At 32.7% G+C, this 17,778-nt stretch overlaps 1 protein-coding gene across 2 annotated transcripts in view; it reads right to left on the bottom strand.

Moving 5' to 3' along the window:
- The window catches only part of baiap2l2a (BAR/IMD domain containing adaptor protein 2 like 2a), an 18,436-nt gene extending 1,279 nt beyond the window's left edge, over positions 1-17,157 (bottom strand). Inside the window, exons 1-14 of one of the 2 annotated variants that reach the window (XM_067381600.1) lie at positions 16,939-17,157; positions 16,441-16,516; positions 13,520-13,606; positions 12,796-12,857; positions 12,606-12,677; positions 12,279-12,359; positions 10,926-11,057; positions 9,728-9,829; positions 9,541-9,592; positions 9,239-9,431; positions 2,743-2,808; positions 2,522-2,675; positions 672-712; positions 1-528 (exon numbers count right to left, since the gene is read on the bottom strand). The exon at positions 1-528 is cut by the window's left edge and continues 1,279 nt beyond it. In XM_067381600.1, coding sequence (XP_067237701.1) covers positions 456-528; positions 672-712; positions 2,522-2,675; positions 2,743-2,808; positions 9,239-9,431; positions 9,541-9,592; positions 9,728-9,829; positions 10,926-11,057; positions 12,279-12,359; positions 12,606-12,677; positions 12,796-12,857; positions 13,520-13,606; positions 16,441-16,516; positions 16,939-16,992 — 1,245 coding nt within the window. In that variant the 5' untranslated portion in view covers positions 16,993-17,157 and the 3' untranslated portion in view covers positions 1-455. The remainder of the gene's footprint in view (positions 529-671; positions 713-2,521; positions 2,676-2,742; positions 2,809-9,238; positions 9,432-9,540; positions 9,593-9,727; positions 9,830-10,925; positions 11,058-12,278; positions 12,360-12,605; positions 12,678-12,795; positions 12,858-13,519; positions 13,607-16,440; positions 16,517-16,938) is intronic. The other variant, XM_067381601.1, reaches the window with a different exon arrangement.
- Positions 17,158-17,778: the final 621 nt, after the last annotated feature.

Genomic DNA, 17,778 nt, shown 5'->3' with positions numbered 1-17,778 from the left:
TCCATAGTTATTGTGATGATCTTCACCTGTGTTTACTCTGATAGGACACTCGTGAACTTGAGAAGAACTGGCTTAATACATGCACTAAAAACCACCTGCACTATTTGTTTGCACTGTATATGCCACACCATGCAATTCATATATTTTAAGTGTGACTTTAAGTGTCCAAATACTTTATGGGGGCAATGTATATAAAAGAGTGTTATTAATTGTGTTTGCTGCCGCCGACCCTCCAACACCCTGAAGATAAACATACATTTATTTACAACTTCCTGCTTTAATGGACTTTTAAAGACCAGTCATTGATCATTGTTGGGTCACATTGTCTTAAATGTGATGCTTTGCACTGATTATGCTGGAAAATTAATGTTTTTGAATATGGCCGAACAATGTATAGTAAAATGTGCAGCACTGATTAGCTGTTGAAGAATTGTTGCCATTGGTTGAAATATTATTCATATGCATGGAGCCGATCTGTCATTGGTTTTGGTGGGTTTCAGCTTCACAGTGGCAAATGGATTCGTGCCTCTGCAAAAACATAGAAAGAAATTATGTTAAACAAAAGTATTCTCAAAATAGATCTCTTTTTTTGGTGCTGAGGAAGCAAAAAGCAACATAATTAAAGTTTAATGGTCTGAAATGAATGAATATAAAACTGTGTTTTTACTAACCTTGGAAAAAGTTGTGGCCGAGACTCATAGTGATCTTGTCTCTGTCAAAAATAAAATAAGAAAAGTCATTCAGTATTGATGATTCTTTTAAAATGGTTTCATACTATTCTTCTTGCAAAAAAAAAAAAAAAAAGTCACAGCAAAACCACACGAATGTAATGTTTTCTCCTAAAGACTAATCTTGTAATCAAGGGTCAAACTCAAACAAAAAGTAACTATTGCCCTTGACATTTATTTTGTGGCTCCAGGGGATTTAAGCCAATGTGTTACTTGCCATTTCTTTGTCATTATTTGTACAATTTACAAGTAAATTTATGAGTGAAAAGTAAATCCTACCTAAAATTTTCTTCCAGTGCACTTTAAATTTGAAATATGATGCAACAGAATTATAATGTGAAAATTTCCAACTGAGATTATTGAACAAAGAAAATGCGACATCAATGCGGAGGCCACATGAGTCATTGCTATGCAGTACATTATCATGTATGTATTCATATATTGGACAAACTATTTAACTTACATTTTATAAACATCATATTAGTTTATAGTTCAGTTTTGGATATAATGAAAATTAAACAATATCCCCAACAAAATATACAAAATATTACTATATATGGTTTAATTGGTCATTAATTAAGGTTTTTTCCTGTGTCCTCAAGCCTGTTTTGTAAAATAACAAAAGCCAGTTTCTGAATTATATCATCTTCCAGGACATGACATCATTTTGGAGGGAAATGGACAGCACACATGTTGGTGTGTAGGCCTATTAGCAATGAATTTGATCAATTCTGTGATGTTTAATAAAATGAATCAAATCAGCATGAAAGCTCTTTATTTCCATCCTGTTAAGCATCCAGATAGATAGATAGATAGATAGATAGATAGATAGATAGATAGATAGATAGATAGATAGATAGATAGATAGATAGATAGATAGATAGATAGATAGATAGATAGATAGATAGATAGATAGATAGATAGATAGATAGATAGATAGATAGATAGATAGATAGATAGAGACACAGCAAACCACAACAAATGGAACAAAAAGCAATAGGCTCATATATAATTGTGGCTCTTTGCATTATTTGTGGTATAGCAGAGAGAATCACATCAAAGCATGCACACACACACACACACACACACACACACACACACACACACACACACACACACACACACACACACAGATAGAGAGACAGACCGTCAGCAGAAAGAGCTGCCCCCCTGCAGCCACCAGAACGAAGGATGTGGTGTCATGGAGAACAGAACTTCACCACAGTGCCCCTGCTGGCCACAGTAGGAACTGACACTTAACATTCAACGTCAGCCTGCTCTCGTCTTATCTACACATTTACATTAGCTTACAGTCAAGAATCTCTCCAAGGATTTAAAATATTCTGAACATCAGCAGATCTTCAAAAAACCCACAAACCACATCAGAATGTAAAGCACACTCAAAGGATTCCTACATTACAGTCGCTGCATCTTAATTTTTATTTGGCATGTAATATTAATGTCTATTTGATGGGGAAAAAACAGAATGTGATCATTTATCTTCAATTATAAAAGTCAACATACTTTACTTACTTTCTTAATACTTGCTATAAATGTGAATGATTCTTCAGTGCACATTATTCCAAAGACAAATTTTTTTGCCTTCATAATGAAATAACTTTTCCTTTTCTGCTGAAATCACCAATATCTTCAACAACCTGCCATACTTTTCACAGTCTAACACAATGCTGATGGATAAAATCCAGCCATTTTAATATAATTAAATAATAATAATTAAAAAATTAGAAATATTTTCCCTTCAGCTTTTATGTTGCTGTTAATGTAGTTGTTACCCTGTTTTCTGAAGGGGTGGGAGTCACGGGTCTGGAATTGCTAGATCTGGTCGATGGAGGTGGTGGCGGAGGTGCAGGCGGAGATATTTGTTGGCTGCTGCTCACGGTTTGGTCGAGGAGGTTACTCATACTGCTGCTTCTAAAAGAACTGCTACTGAACAGAGAAAAATGTTCAAAGTTCATGAGAATTAAAAAATGAGAAAAGTACAGTATCGGCTTACCTGGAAACAGGTGGCTCAGGTGGTTCATCCATGGGGCCCACATAAGCAGCAGGGAACCAGCCTTGCCTAAACAATGCATATCGAATGAACAGGAAACAAAATCAGGTGGTCTGTTTGAGCATCAGATGTTTTTAATGTGTTACTGAGGAGAATAAAGCAACTCTCCATTTCATAAATGGATATTTGTGGAGTGTGAACACCATTAAAAGTAGAGATGGTTGAGTCTTGAACAAATCATTCACTTCAGCAGGTAACTGGTTCACAGAATCGAACTGAATCAAACTTTAATTTCGGGTTGATGACATAAGACACACATCTAAAGTAGCATGCATGCTTCCTGTACAGCACCGAATGAGCCAATAACCATGTCCAGACAGGTTATTGAAACAAAAAACTTTTTTTTTTTTTTTTTTTTTTTTTTTTTTTTTAACGATTATAATTGTGTATTTATTGGGTTTAATGTTTTAGAACTGGTTCAAAATGAACAAATCAAACCTACAGGCAGAGTTGAAAGTCAGCTTTTTCAGTCATGTCCGACCAGGGGTGCCACTGAGGTTTCTGGACCCCCTGGCTAACTTCTCTCCGTCAGAGTGCTGGATTCCTCTGACCAAGGGTAAGACTCAGAAAGAACCAAATGGGCCGATTTTAACTGTCAAAATTTTTAAAGTTATCCTCTGACTGTCAGTCCAGATCAGATTTTTGTGCATATCTGATTGGAATCTGATCAGATTTAGCAAGTGTAAATGATACAAATCCATTTTGAGCTACATTCATGTGTGGTTTGTACGGAAGAGGATTAGGGCCAAGCAATAATAAAAAAATAAAACCATCTCGAGATTAAAGTTGTTCAATTTCGAGAAAAATGTTACGTTTTGAGAAAAAAGTCAAGATAAAATGTTGAGAATAAAGTCATTCAATTACGAGAAAAAAGTTATTAAATTACGAGAAAAAAGTCGAGATAAAATGTTGAGAATAAAGTCATTCAATTACGAGAAAAAAGTTATTAAATTACGAGAAAAAAGTCGAGATAAAATGTTGAGAATAAAGTCATTAAATTACGAGAAAAAAGTTATTAAATTACGAGAACAAATTCGTTAAATTATGAGAAAAATGTGGTTAAATTTCGTGAAAAAAGTCGAGATAAAATGTTGAGAATAAAGTCATTCAATTACGAGAAAAAACTTGTTCAATTTTGAGAAAAAAGTCGAGATAATGTTGAGAATAAAGTCATTCAATTACGAGAAAAAAGTTGTTAAATTACGAGAAAAAAGTCGAGATAATGTTGAGAATAAAGTCATTAAATTACGAGAAAAAAGTTATTAAATTACGAGAAAAAAGTCAAGATAAAATGTTGAGAATAAAGTCATTCAATTACGAGAAAAAAGTTATTAAATTACGAGAAAAAAGTCGAGATAATGTTGAGAATAAAGTCATTCAATTACGAGAAAAAAGTAATTAAATTACGAGAAAAAAGTCGAGATAATGTTGAGAATAAAGTCATTCAATTACGAGAAAGAAGTTATTAAATTACAAGAAAAAAGTTGAGATAAAATGTTGAGAATAAAGTCATTCAATTACGAGAAAAAAGTTATTAAATTACGAGAAAAAAGTCGAGATAAAATGTTGAGAATAAAGTCATTAAATTACGAGAAAAAAGTTATTAAATTACGAGAACAAATTCGTTAAATTATGAGAAAAATGTGGTTAAATTTCGTGAAAAAAGTCGAGATAAAATGTTGAGAATAAAGTCATTCAATTACGAGAAAAAAGTTGTTAAATTACGAGAAAAAAGTCGAGATAATGTTGAGAATAAAGTCATTCAATTACGAGAAAAAAGTTATTAAATTACGAGAAAAAAGTCAATATAAAATGTTGAGAATAAAGTCATTCAATTACGAGAAAAAAGTTATTAAATTACGAGAAAAAAGTCGAGATAATGTTGAGAATAAAGTCATTCAATTACGAGAAAAAAGTTATTAAATTACGAGAAAAAAGTCGAGATAAAATGTTGAGAATAAAGTCATTCAATTACGAGAAAAAAGTTATTAAATTACGAGAAAAAAGTTGAGATAAAATGTTGAGAATAAAGTCATTAAATTACGAGAAAAAAGTTGTTAAATTACAAGAACAAATTCGTTAAATTATGAGAAAAATGTGGTTAAATTTCGTGAAAAAAGTCGAGATAAAATGTTGAGAATAAAGTCATTCAATTACGAGAAAAAACTTGTTCAATTTTGAGAAAAAAGTCGAGATAATGTTGAGAATAAAGTCATTCAATTACGAGAAAAAAGTTGTTAAATTACGAGAAAAAAGTCGAGATAATGTTGAGAATAAAGTCATTCAATTACGAGAAAAAAGTTATTAAATTACGAGAAAAAAGTCAAGATAAAATGTTGAGAATAAAGTCATTCAATTACGAGAAAAAAGTTATTAAATTACGAGAAAAAAGTCGAGATAAAATGTTGAGAATAAAGTCATTCAATTACGAGAAAAAAGTTATTAAATTACGAGAAAAAAGTCGAGATAAAATGTTGAGAATAAAGTCATTAAATTACGAGAAAAAAGTTGTTAAATTACGAGAACAAATTCGTTAAATTATGAGAAAAATGTGGTTAAATTTTGTGAAAAAATTCTAGAGAAAATGTTGAGAATAAAGTCATTCAATTACGAGAAAAAACTTGTTCAATTTTGAGAAAAAAGTCGAGATAATGTTGAGAATAAAGTCATTCAATTACGAGAAAAAAGTTATTAAATTACGAGAAAAAAGTCGAGATAAAATGTTGAGAATAAAGTCATTAAATTACGAGAAAAAAGTTGTTAAATTACGAGAACAAATTCGTTAAATTATGAGAAAAATGTGGTTAAATTTCGTGAAAAAAGTCTAGAGAAAATGTTGAGAATAAAGTCATTCAATTACGAGAAAAAACTTGTTCAATTTTGAGAAAAAAGTCGAGATAATGTTGAGAATAAAGTCATTCAATTACGAGAAAAAAGTTGTTAAATTACGAGAAAAAAGTCGAGATAATGTTGAGAATAAAGTCATTCAATTACGAGAAAAAAGTTATTAAATTACGAGAAAAAAGTCAAGATAAAATGTTGAGAATAAAGTCATTCAATTACGAGAAAAAAGTTATTAAATTACGAGAAAAAAGTCGAGATAAAATGTTGAGAATAAAGTCATTCAATTACGAGAAAAAAGTTATTAAATTACGAGAAAAAAGTCGAGATAAAATGTTGAGAATAAAGTCATTAAATTACGAGAAAAAAGTTGTTAAATTACGAGAACAAATTCGTTAAATTATGAGAAAAATGTGGTTAAATTTCGTGAAAAAAGTCGAGATAAAATGTTGAGAATAAAGTCATTCAATTACGAGAAAAAACGTTCAATTTTGAGAAAAAAGTCGAGATAATGTTGAGAATAAAGTCATTCAATTACGAGAAAAAAGTTATTAAATTACGAGAAAAAAGTCGAGATAAAATGTTGAGAATAAAGTCATTAAATTACGAGAAAAAAGTTGTTAAATTACGAGAACAAATTCGTTAAATTATGAGAAAAATGTGGTTGAATTTCGTGAAAAAAGTCTAGAGAAAATGTTGAGAATAAAGTCATTCAATTACGAGAAAAAACTTGTTCAATTTTGAGAAAAAAGTCGAGATAATGTTGAGAATAAAGTCATTCAATTACGAGAAAAAAGTTGTTAAATTACGAGAAAAAAGTCGAGATAATGTTGAGAATAAAGTCATTCAATTACGAGAAAAAAGTTATTAAATTACGAGAAAAAAGTCTAGAGAAAATGTTGAGAATAAAGTCATTCAATTACGAGAAAAAACTTGTTCAATTTTGAGAAAAAAGTCGAGATAATGTTGAGAATAAAGTCATTCAATTACGAGAAAAAAGTTGTTAAATTACGAGAAAAAAGTCGAGATAATGTTGAGAATAAAGTCATTCAATTACGAGAAAAAAGTTATTAAATTACGAGAAAAAAGTCAAGATAAAATGTTGAGAATAAAGTCATTCAATTACGAGAAAAAAGTTGTTAAATTACGAGAAAAAAGTCGAGATAATGTTGAGAATAAAGTCATTCAATTACGAGAAAAAAGTTGTTAAATTACGAGAAAAAAGTCGAGATAATGTTGAGAATAAAGTCATTCAATTACGAGAAAAAAGTTGTTAAATTACGAGAAAAAAGTCGAGATAATGTTGAGAATAAAGTCATTCAATTACGAGAAAAATGTGGTTAAATTTCGTGAAAAAAGTCTAGAGAAAATGTTGAGAATAAAGTCATTCAATTACGAGAAAAAAGTTGTTAAATTACGAGAAAAAAGTCGAGATAATGTTGAGAATAAAGTCATTCAATTACGAGAAAAAAGTTGTTAAATTACGAGAAAAAAGTCGAGATAATGTTGAGAATAAAGTCATTCAATTACGAGAAAAAAGTTATTAAATTACGAGAAAAAAGTCAAGATAAAATGTTGAGAATAAAGTCATTCAATTACGAGAAAAAAGTTATTAAATTACGAGAAAAAAGTCGAGATAAAATGTTGAGAATAAAGTCATTCAATTACAAGAAAAAAGTTATTAAATTACGAGAAAAAAGTCGAGATAAAATGTTGAGAATAAAGTCATTAAATTACGAGAAAAAAGTTGTTAAATTACGAGAACAAATTCGTTAAATTATGAGAAAAATGTGGTTAAATTTCGAGAAAAAAGTCGAGATAAAATGTTGAGAATAAAGTCATTCAATTACGAGAAAAAAATTGTTAAATTTTGAGAAAAAAGTCGAGATAATGTTGAGAATAAAGTCATTCAATTACGAGAAAAAAGTTGTTAAATTACGAGAAAAAAGTCGAGATAATGTTGAGAATAAAGTCATTCAATTACGAGAAAAAAGTTATTAAATTACGAGAAAAAAGTCGAGATAAAATGTTGAGAATAAAGTCATTCAATTACGAGAAAAAAGTTATTAAATTACGAGAAAAAAGTCGAGATAAAATGTTGAGAATAAAGTCATTAAATTACGAGAAAAAAGTTGTTAAATTACGAGAACAAATTCATTAAATTATGAGAAAAATGTGGTAAATTTCGTGAAAAAAGTTGAGATAAAATGTTGAGAATAAAGTCATTCAATTACGAGAAAAAACTTGTTCAATTTTGAGAAAAAAGTCGAGATAATGTTGAGAATAAAGTCATTCAATTACGATAAAAAAGTTGTTAAATTACGAGAAAAAAGTCGAGATAATGTTGAGAATAAAGTCATTCAATTACGAGAAAAAAGTTGTTAAATTATGAGAACAAATTCTTTAAATTATGAGAAAAATGTTGTTAAATTTCGAGAAAAAAGTCGAGATAAAATGTTGAGAATAAAGTCATTCAATTACGAGAAAAAACGTGTTAAATTACAAGAAAAAAGTTGAGATAAAATGTTGAGAATAAAGTCATTCAATTACGAGAAAAAACGTGTTAAATTACGAGAACAAATTTGTTAATTCATGAGAAAAATCTAATTAAATTATGAGAAAAAACTTGTTAAATTTCAAGAAAAAAATTTTCTCAAAATTTAACAAGTTTTTTCTCATAATTTAATGACTTTATTCTCAACATTTTATTTCGACTTTTTTCTCAAAATTTAACAACTTTGATCTCGAGATGTTTTTTTTTTTAATTATTGCTTGGCCCTAATCCTCTTCCGTAGGTTTGAAATCCTATTCAAATCACATTTCTAGAAATCTCTTTCAGTCTGACTTGATCAGTCTACGTAAAATGTAATGTCAGACATTGTTATAGGAAACATGCTAAACGTCACTGCAGAAACAAGGTTGTGTTGTTGCAAAGTGCCTGATTGAACAAAAAATTACTATAATGGAGACATGTTGAATTTTGAGACCGACAGAAACGACAGCACAGAATAAATCCGCACATACCAGCCTCATATGTTTCTGCCGCTGCCTCAGAAAATCTGGTAGTCCAGTGCAGCGGCTACACATTGTCATGTTGTAAATAAGACAGCATCTGTATTGCAAACTCCTCCATGTTGCTGTAGATGTTGTTTTTGGCATATGCCTACCAATGCAACGTCATTGCCCTAGAAACCAATGCATGTTTGCACCACAGGACACACAAATCAGATCTGAACAGTTGTGAAACACAGTGTAGATAGTCAATAATTTAGATCAGATTCCAGTTGGATACAGAAATAATAAGATTTGGACTGACACTGAATATAACCTTAGAACCAGTTCATTCTGTTCTTTCGAAGTGGTTCTTTGGTTCAGTAACACATCTGGACATGCTCATTGACTCATTCGGTGCTGAGCAAGGAGTGTGCATGCTACTTGGGATGTGCGTCATTCATCATCAACCTGGCACTAAAATTAGTTTCAGATCTATTGTGTGAAAATGTAATTTAAATGTAATGCTCGGCCGGACCAGAAAGATTTGCTCAAGAATCTAACTGCACTAATCAGAAGTCTGGATTAAGGTGTTAACTGCTCTCACCGTCCAGAGCTATCCAAGCGACCAAACAGCCAGCCGTTCCTAGGCTCTTTAACAAGCAGTGTGACGGTTTCTCCCCGAGAGAATGGCAGGAGGGTGGAGTTGGCATTGGGAGGGTGAGACACCAGCGCTCGCATCACTCTGCCACCAGCCAATCCTGAGATGGAGTTGGAACGACTGGGCTGTGGGGAGGGGCCTGCAATGAAGGAATGAAATTTTGTCATATATTGAGGAAAAAAACAAAACAATAGTGCATAATGTTCTTCAGACATTTCTTCTGATGTCTGAAATAAGGTTCTCCACACCTCTAGAGGGAACCGTTCCCAGCGGCTGCTCTGCCCAGCGATTAACATCAAGCTTACAGAAGGACATGGAAACATGAGGTAAGTTTCAACATCCACATCTATGAACAGCATCATCTTTAAGTGCCACTTTATAGTATCATGTGATTCTTTTTTAATATGATTATTGTGTCATTATACTGTATCTCACAGTGTTGTCCTCCAGTCGTGAAGGAGTGCGTGGACGGGATTCTCTTGTGTGATTCACCAGATCTTTCCACCCCTCTGCTCTATTTTGCAGGCCGCCTCCTGTCTGTGGGAGGAATAACACAATCATTGTTAATCAAACTCAGCACTCTGCATGAACAAAATCCAGTTCCAAGAAATGTTTAAAAAGCAGGAAAAAAAATCATATTCTAGAATGTAGCATTAAGCTGCCCAAAGATTTTTGCAGTTTTTTTTAAAGCCCACTCAAAAACTGTGTACATAAACAGGGTTTTTTCACCTTTCAAAATTGAAATGAAAAGCTTTTACAATAACACCTTCAGTACATTTCAATCCATTTTGACAAGTTCTCTCTAATAACATTTACATATCATCTTGGTTACAACCCAAAGCAGCACATTAAAGGGTTAGTTCACCCAAAAATGAAAATTCTGTCATTTATTACTCACCCTCATGTCGTTCCACACCCATAAGACCTTTGTTAATCTTCGGAACACAAATTGAGATATTTTTGTTGAAATCCAATGGCTCAGTGAGGCCTCCATAGGGAGCAATGACATTTCTCAAGATCCATAAAGGTACTAAAAACATATTTAAATCAGTTCATGTGAGTACAATGGTTCAATATTAATATTATAAAGCGATGAGAATATTTTTGGTGCGCCAAAAAAACAAAATAACAACTTATGTAGTGATGGCCGATTTCAAAACACTGCTTCAGGAAGCTTCCAAGCATAATGAATCAACGTGTCGAATCATCTGTTTGGAGCGCCAAAGTCACGTGATTTCGGCAGTTTGGCGGTTTGACACGCGATCCGAATCACTGATTCGATACGCTGATTCATAACGCTCTGAAGCTTCATGAAGCACTGTATTTTGTTTATTATTGTCGCGTTATAATATTAATATTGAAGCACTGTACTCACATGAACTGATTTAAATATGTTTTTAGTACATTAATGGATCTTGAGAGAGGAAATGTCATTGCTCCCTATGGGGGCCTCACTGAGCCATTGGATTTCAATACAAATCTCTTAATTTGTGTTCTGAAGATGAACGAAGGTCTTACGGGTGTAGAACGGCACGAGGGTGAATAATAAATGACATTATTTTCATTTTTGGGTGAACTAAACCTTTAAGCAGCTAGTTAATTATAGACACTAATAAAAAATAATGATATTAACCTTGTTCATGAGATATACAATAGACTGGGTGAATCCGCAGTGTTTCTCTGCCAGGAATCGATATCTTCTTTCTTCCTCTTTCAATGCCTCTTTCTGACACTCTCTGAGAAAGTGCACATACTCACTGCCATCCTACACAAACATTACCATCAAGATCATCATCAGCATTTTTTTAACAAAACAATTTGTAGCCATTACCACCATCATGAATAACAATGATGCCTTACAGCAAACAAGCTCTTTTATTTCAGTTTTTTTTATCCTGAAAAAATCCACAAAAAAAATATATTGCAGAAAAACTATTTTCAACATTGATAATAATAAGAACTGTTTATTAATCATCAAATCATCATATCAGAATGATTTCTGAAGGATCATGTGACACTGAAGACTGGAGTAATGATGCTGAAAATTCAGCTTTACAGTTTAAAATATTTTCAAATAGAAATCAGCTTATTTAAATTATAACAATATTTCACAATATTATTATTTTGACTGTATTTTTGATCAAACATATGCAGCCTTAGTGAGCATGAGACACTTCTTTCAAAAACATTTTAAAAATATTACCACCCTCAAACTTCAAACTCTAAACTCTCTTCAAACTCTTCAAAGCTAAAACGATATATATTTGCAGTTCTCATAGTAATAGATTTACCCTCCCATAAACATCAAAGTGAAATGTGGTTGTTCATTTTACATTGCAATCAGCAGTCTTAAGGGAGCTCGTAAGCCGCCTTCTGAATCATAAAATGAGAAATGATATCTACCCCTGGTTTCACAGACAAGGCTTAAGCAGGGCTGCCAACTTTTGAGTTTAGCTTAGAGTGAGAATAATGGAAGGGGGGAGGATCCTTCTCTACTAATGCTGTGAACATACAGGGAGCCCTGTTAGCTGGTATTATGAATAAAGATTCAAATCAACAACTCAATTAAATAATAGTTATCTTAGATATGTAAATCTGCTTTTTATGCACAAATACTACTTTTGGTGATCGAATCACTCTTGCAATTCTTGATGTTATACGCCAAACGGTCTGTGCAACACATTTGCTTTTTTAACTTGGTGTGAAATTTACTTGAGCAGCGTGAGAGCCAAATGTGTGAGAGTAGGTAACCCTGGCTTAAGCCTAGTGCTGGACTGAAATGCAAATTTGAGCTGTTTTAACTGAAAGCAACTTGCAATAACATATCTTAAAATATATAAGTGCCATTTTTTTGTCTTAAGGCACATTTATAAAAGCTACTTAATTGTCCTAATTAAACTAAGGCCTAACCCTGGCTTAATCTAAGCCCTGTCTGTGAAACCAGGCCTTCATGTGGCATTTGGGAAGGGTCACACACTGCTCTCACCTGAGGGACCCCTCGCCTCATCTGTCTCTCCAGTGCTGTTGCTTGGTTTCTCACCTCCATCTCATAGCGCCTCCTGCTGTTCTGGAGGAGAAAGTGAACCAACAACATATTTATCATTTTAGTTTCAACATTCAGATTCATTTAATCGGCTAATTTTCCATGTTATGACTTTTGAGATGGTCGAAGGAAGGAAATATATATAAGTAAACATTAGTTCTGCTCTTAGATTAAGCTGCCGTTATAATTTTAAGAACAATGCGGGTTTTGTTTTCTTAAAATGCACATTTTCTTGTTTGCATTTGCAATATATACTGAATAAAAACTCACCAAAATATAATCTTTATCTAGTCTGACATTGTTGTTCATCTCTTGAAGGACCTCAGAGTGGAACCAGCGGAACTGAATCAATCAGACATACTCATTAAACATGGGACTGGATGTACAGACAATCTAACAAGCATTAAGTCAACAAAGTGAGAGATATCGAAAGATGGATCAATAGAGATCTGTAACACACCACTCCCTCCAGCTCACTGGTGAGTCTCCTTTGACTGTCTGAGATCTGTACCAACACATCACCTGCAAAACAAACACACACATGCATTTTTATTTATGATCTTATAACAGTCTGTGTGCTAAAGTATAGGTATTACCCTCTAAAGGTTGCACTGCCAAGCTGACGTTATGTCATCATTTATTATTTAACATCACAGAGGAGGTGCAGTTATCTGATATTGACTACAAAACTGACACACACACACACACACACACACACACACTCTGTCACACCATCTCTCTGTGGCCATAAAATATGATTCATTACAACAAAAGCACTATTGAAATTTAATGAAATTTTTCCATTAAACTACAACAGGGTGATAGATGTCAGCCATGAATAAACACACACACACACACACACACATTCTCGTTCTCTCTCTCTCTCGTGTGTATAGGAGAGTTCTGGGGAAGAGCAGAGTGCATTTACAAGAGCAAAGTACAATATGAGTGTTTGAAGGACACTGACTCCCTCCCAATTTATCACCCTCAATAAACACACACACAAAACTCTCTGTCTCTCACTCTCCCGCTCTGGCCCTGTGATGGAAAGTACCTATTCATCAGGGGGGGAAAATGAACTGTGTATCGAAAAAATCTCTGAGTTTGACAGAAACGTGCCCTGCTGCAATTTAAAAGTGAAAGAATGTGAAAGAAAATTAAATAAGAGAAAAATAAAAGCTTACCCAGCAAACGCGATGACATACTCTGCATGGCCTGTTCACCCATCATAGACAGAGCATTGAAATAGGCCTCACTTGTGACGGCAAGGGCTGTAGATATGCACACAGAACAACTAATTAATTAATTTTCAAACAATTAATTTAACATTGTAAGAATTATTTTAACTTCTTTTCACAGTAATAATATCTGAACATCCTTTAAACAAGATGAATTTACCTAAGACAAAATATTAAATAATATTTAAATTCATTAGATTATTATGTTATTAAAGTACTAAAGTATTAAAGTAATTCTGCCATCATTGCTCTTTTTAGCTCATTTAGCCCTTCTTTCCCTTTTACCGTATAACACAAATCTCATTCTGAATATGTGCATTTGCTCCTTTTTTGATGGTTAACAAACCAATGATGACTGGCTTCATTGACAACAAATCTGATGTGATATATTTGAAAATTCAAATGTATTCTAAATATATTTTGAAAATATTTGATTCTTTATTAAGTTTGCCTAATCATATTTTTGTCTTTGTACCATTTAAGACTTGTTAGACAGAGAATATATCATACTGTAAGTGCATTTTGCCTTGTTTCATTGGCAGGTTTGTTGTCTTGTTTTAAACATAGTTCAACTCTCAGAATAGTTTTGGCATGTTATTGAATAGGGCAATGTTACACTGCTGCAGCAGAGGAAGTACTTACAACTGCTAATAGATACGCAGACATGCTGCTGTGAGCATGTAAGATATGCTGCTGCTGTATAAACAGACATACAATCCTGTAGATCTAGCATATCTAGGCAGGTGGAGCTGGGGGACTAGCCTTCAGCACACACTAAACCAGATTTAAATGTTGAGCAAACAATCTCATTGGCTGCAGGATCAGCAGAGGCCAATCAGCTTGTGCCATGAGGTAATGATGTGATGCTTACAGAGTGCATGTAAAGGATCTATCAGCAGTTTTGGGGGAAGTTACTTTTAATGCATAACTCAATATTGTAATGGAAAAGTAATGCATTACTATATTGAGTTACTCCCTTAAAAAGTAACTAATTGTATTACTTAGTTACTTATTATGAAAAGTAATGCATTACATTACTTTTGCGTTACATTTTCAAACCTGAGCTGGGCTTGCTTGTTTGTTTTTTAATAAAAACAAAAATGTTCTATTTTTGGCAAATGTTAAAGGGTTAGTTCACCCAAAAATGAAATTTCTGTCATTTATTTCTCAACCTCATGTTGTCCAAAACCCGTAAGACCTTTGTTCATGTTCAGAACACAAATTAAGCTATTTTTTAATTAAATCTGAGGATGATGATGTTTCTAATCCACACATAGGCAACAATGACATTTGCACCTGTTAAGGTTCAGAAAGGTAATAAAGACATCGATAAAACAGTCAACGTGATTACATTGGTTCAACCTTAATATAATGAAGCGACAAGAAAACTTTTTGTGCACAAAAACAAAACAAAAAATAATGACTATATTCAACAAATTTGTCTGTCCCCTGTCATACTGCTATGCTATTTTCGTTGCAGAGCTTCAGTGTTTACGTCCGAACGGCGGATCATTATTGGCTGGAACTGGTCATGTGAGCAGCACGACGCATGCCACATGCGTGTGATGCTGACACAGGAGCTGGCAAATACTGAGCCGCTGAAGCTCTGCAACGAAAATAGCATAGCAGTATGACAGAAAAATTTGTTGAATAAAGTAATTTTTTTTTGTTTTGGCTCACAAAAAGTATTCTCGTCGCTTCGTAATATTAAGTTTGAACCACTGTAATCACGTTGACTGTTTTACCGATGTCTTTATATACCTTTCTGGACCTCAAAAGGTGCAAATGTCATTGCTGCCTATATGTGGATCAGAAACCCTCAGATTTCATCAAAAATATCTTCATTTGTGTTCCAAAGTTGAACGAAGGTCAAACAAACATTTCAGCTGTGCTGCCATTCTGGATTAAAGAAGAATAGGATGCAGGAGAATATATTTATATTTCTGAATCTAATATAAAGTCATTTTTGTTTATTAGTATGGTGGAATTAGATCATTAAAAGTCAGCAGTAAAGACATTGGTTAATAAAGTAAGATTAAATACATAAATTATTTTTGTGTCATTTAATATAATAGTTATTCCAGGTTTGTGTAAAATTCTGAGATTGCATTTTACTGTTTTTAGTCATTTTGAGGAATACTGAATGAACACCTCTGAATGAACACCTCTGCACTTTATTTCTCTCAACATGGGGACAGAAAAGCTGTCAGTCAATAAATGTGAAAAAGTAACTTACGTTACTTTTTCACAAAGTAACTTAGATAATTTGTTGTAAATTGAAAAAGTAATGCATTACTTTACTAGTTACTTAAAAAAGTAATCTGATTACATAACTAAAGTTACTTATAATGCATTACCCCAACACTGCCTCTGCCTCGACCTCTAGAGTTTCATGACTGAACAAGATTTATCACACTAAATTTACGATTTTATTCTTGTTTTCTCATTTTAATTATTTTCTTTCTTTGGGCTGAGGTTAAATAACTTACAAAGTAAAATATTCATTGTGTAATCACCAAAACACTATAAAAAAAAAAAAAAATAGATAAAATAATTTTATTGGTTCTTTAATCTTTTAGAAGATGACTATCAAACAATCAGAATGTATTCCACAGTAACAGCCACTATCAAAACTACTGATGTACATATGTCGCTTGCATAGACATCCCTGTGTTAGTGAGACTCATAAAATAGACAGTCATTAAACAATGATGTTAAATGAGCCAATGACGTTGCAGCAATGCTGACTTATTATCATCAATGACAACCGACAGGCCAAAGTTCAACCACTCCACTTTCCTTCTTCACCCTGTCATCTTTTTCAGTCTTACCATCTACCTCATTCATTCTTTCTCATGTTCACTTGCCTTGGAAAGCCTGAATGTAGCTGTTTCCCAGTGCCACCAGTCTCTGCAGGCTTGGGTTGAACTGCTCCATTATGTTCTGAGCAGATAGACAGTGTAAGAATGATACAGTCTGATAACATATCATATGTCAACACATTTTGTGACTATATGTTACAACACACAAATCTGTCACCTTGGTAGCAGGTTGCTATTTGTCAAAACAAAGTTTCCTATCTAAAAAACGTTTCTGAAAAAAAGTGTTTTCCATATATATGTGTATGTTATTGAACTTAATATGAGCAAATTGACAAAAAACTATGCTTCATGCTAAATATTTATAGAATTATGTGTTTTTTAATTATTGTCACAAAATTAAAATGTAAAAAAAAAAAACATATAGGAAACAATCCTGGACAATTGATATATACCTTTTAATATGAATGTAAAAAATGTCTACTCAGTTAAAAGACATGTGATTGTGTATAATTCAGACTCAAGAGTGAGAGACTTCACACTCACCGTATAAATGCCCAGAGTGGTGCGGTGCAGTTGATCACTGTTTTGTCCTGACATCTTGATCTGTCACTGTAGCACAGCAAACAACTAAACAACTTCCACTTTCTAAACAACAAACAACCAGACTGACCCACTGCTGTCTCCACCTTGTTTCCCGTGTCCTCTCTTGTCTTGTCCCGTTTGTGAGTGTGTGAGAGAGAGAGGGAAACAGTGAGCTATTGTCACCCGTGTGGCCTGTGAATTATTGAACAGTGCAGAGTAATAAAAGTGTGACTGAGGTTAGACACCTGCCGTAAACATGCACACCACAGATAGCAGACAGGAGTGCTGTTGGATCGTCTATAGGCTATTTTAGCATTTTTCTCAGTGTAGTATCTAAAGTGACTTGGATTGCATTCAAGATTTATGTTGTCGTTATAATTAAATAAATTCATTATTTTCATTTGCGACAGGCCCCAAAAGTGTTTTATACAAACTTGCTTGTGCTTGGAAAACAACGATATTCTTTAACATCACTAATTTCCTTTTTTATCCCCTAAAAACAATATATACAATATATATATATATATATATATATATATATATATATATATATATATATATATATATATATATATATATATATATATATATATATATATATATACAGTACCAGTCAAAAGTTTGGAAACATTACTATTTTTAATGTTTTTGAAAGAAGTCTCTTATGCTCATCAAGCCTGCATTTATTTGATCAAAAATACAGAAAAAAACAGTAATATTGTGAAATATTATTACAATTTAAAATAATGGTTTTCTATACTTTAAAATATATATTTTTTTCTGTAATGCAAAGCTGAATTT

This window comes from Chanodichthys erythropterus, chromosome 3 (genome assembly GCF_024489055.1).
Source record: "Chanodichthys erythropterus isolate Z2021 chromosome 3, ASM2448905v1, whole genome shotgun sequence".
NCBI classification, from domain to species: Eukaryota; Metazoa; Chordata; class Actinopteri; order Cypriniformes; family Xenocyprididae; genus Chanodichthys; species Chanodichthys erythropterus.
This window is presented reverse-complemented; position numbering and strand designations above follow the sequence as displayed.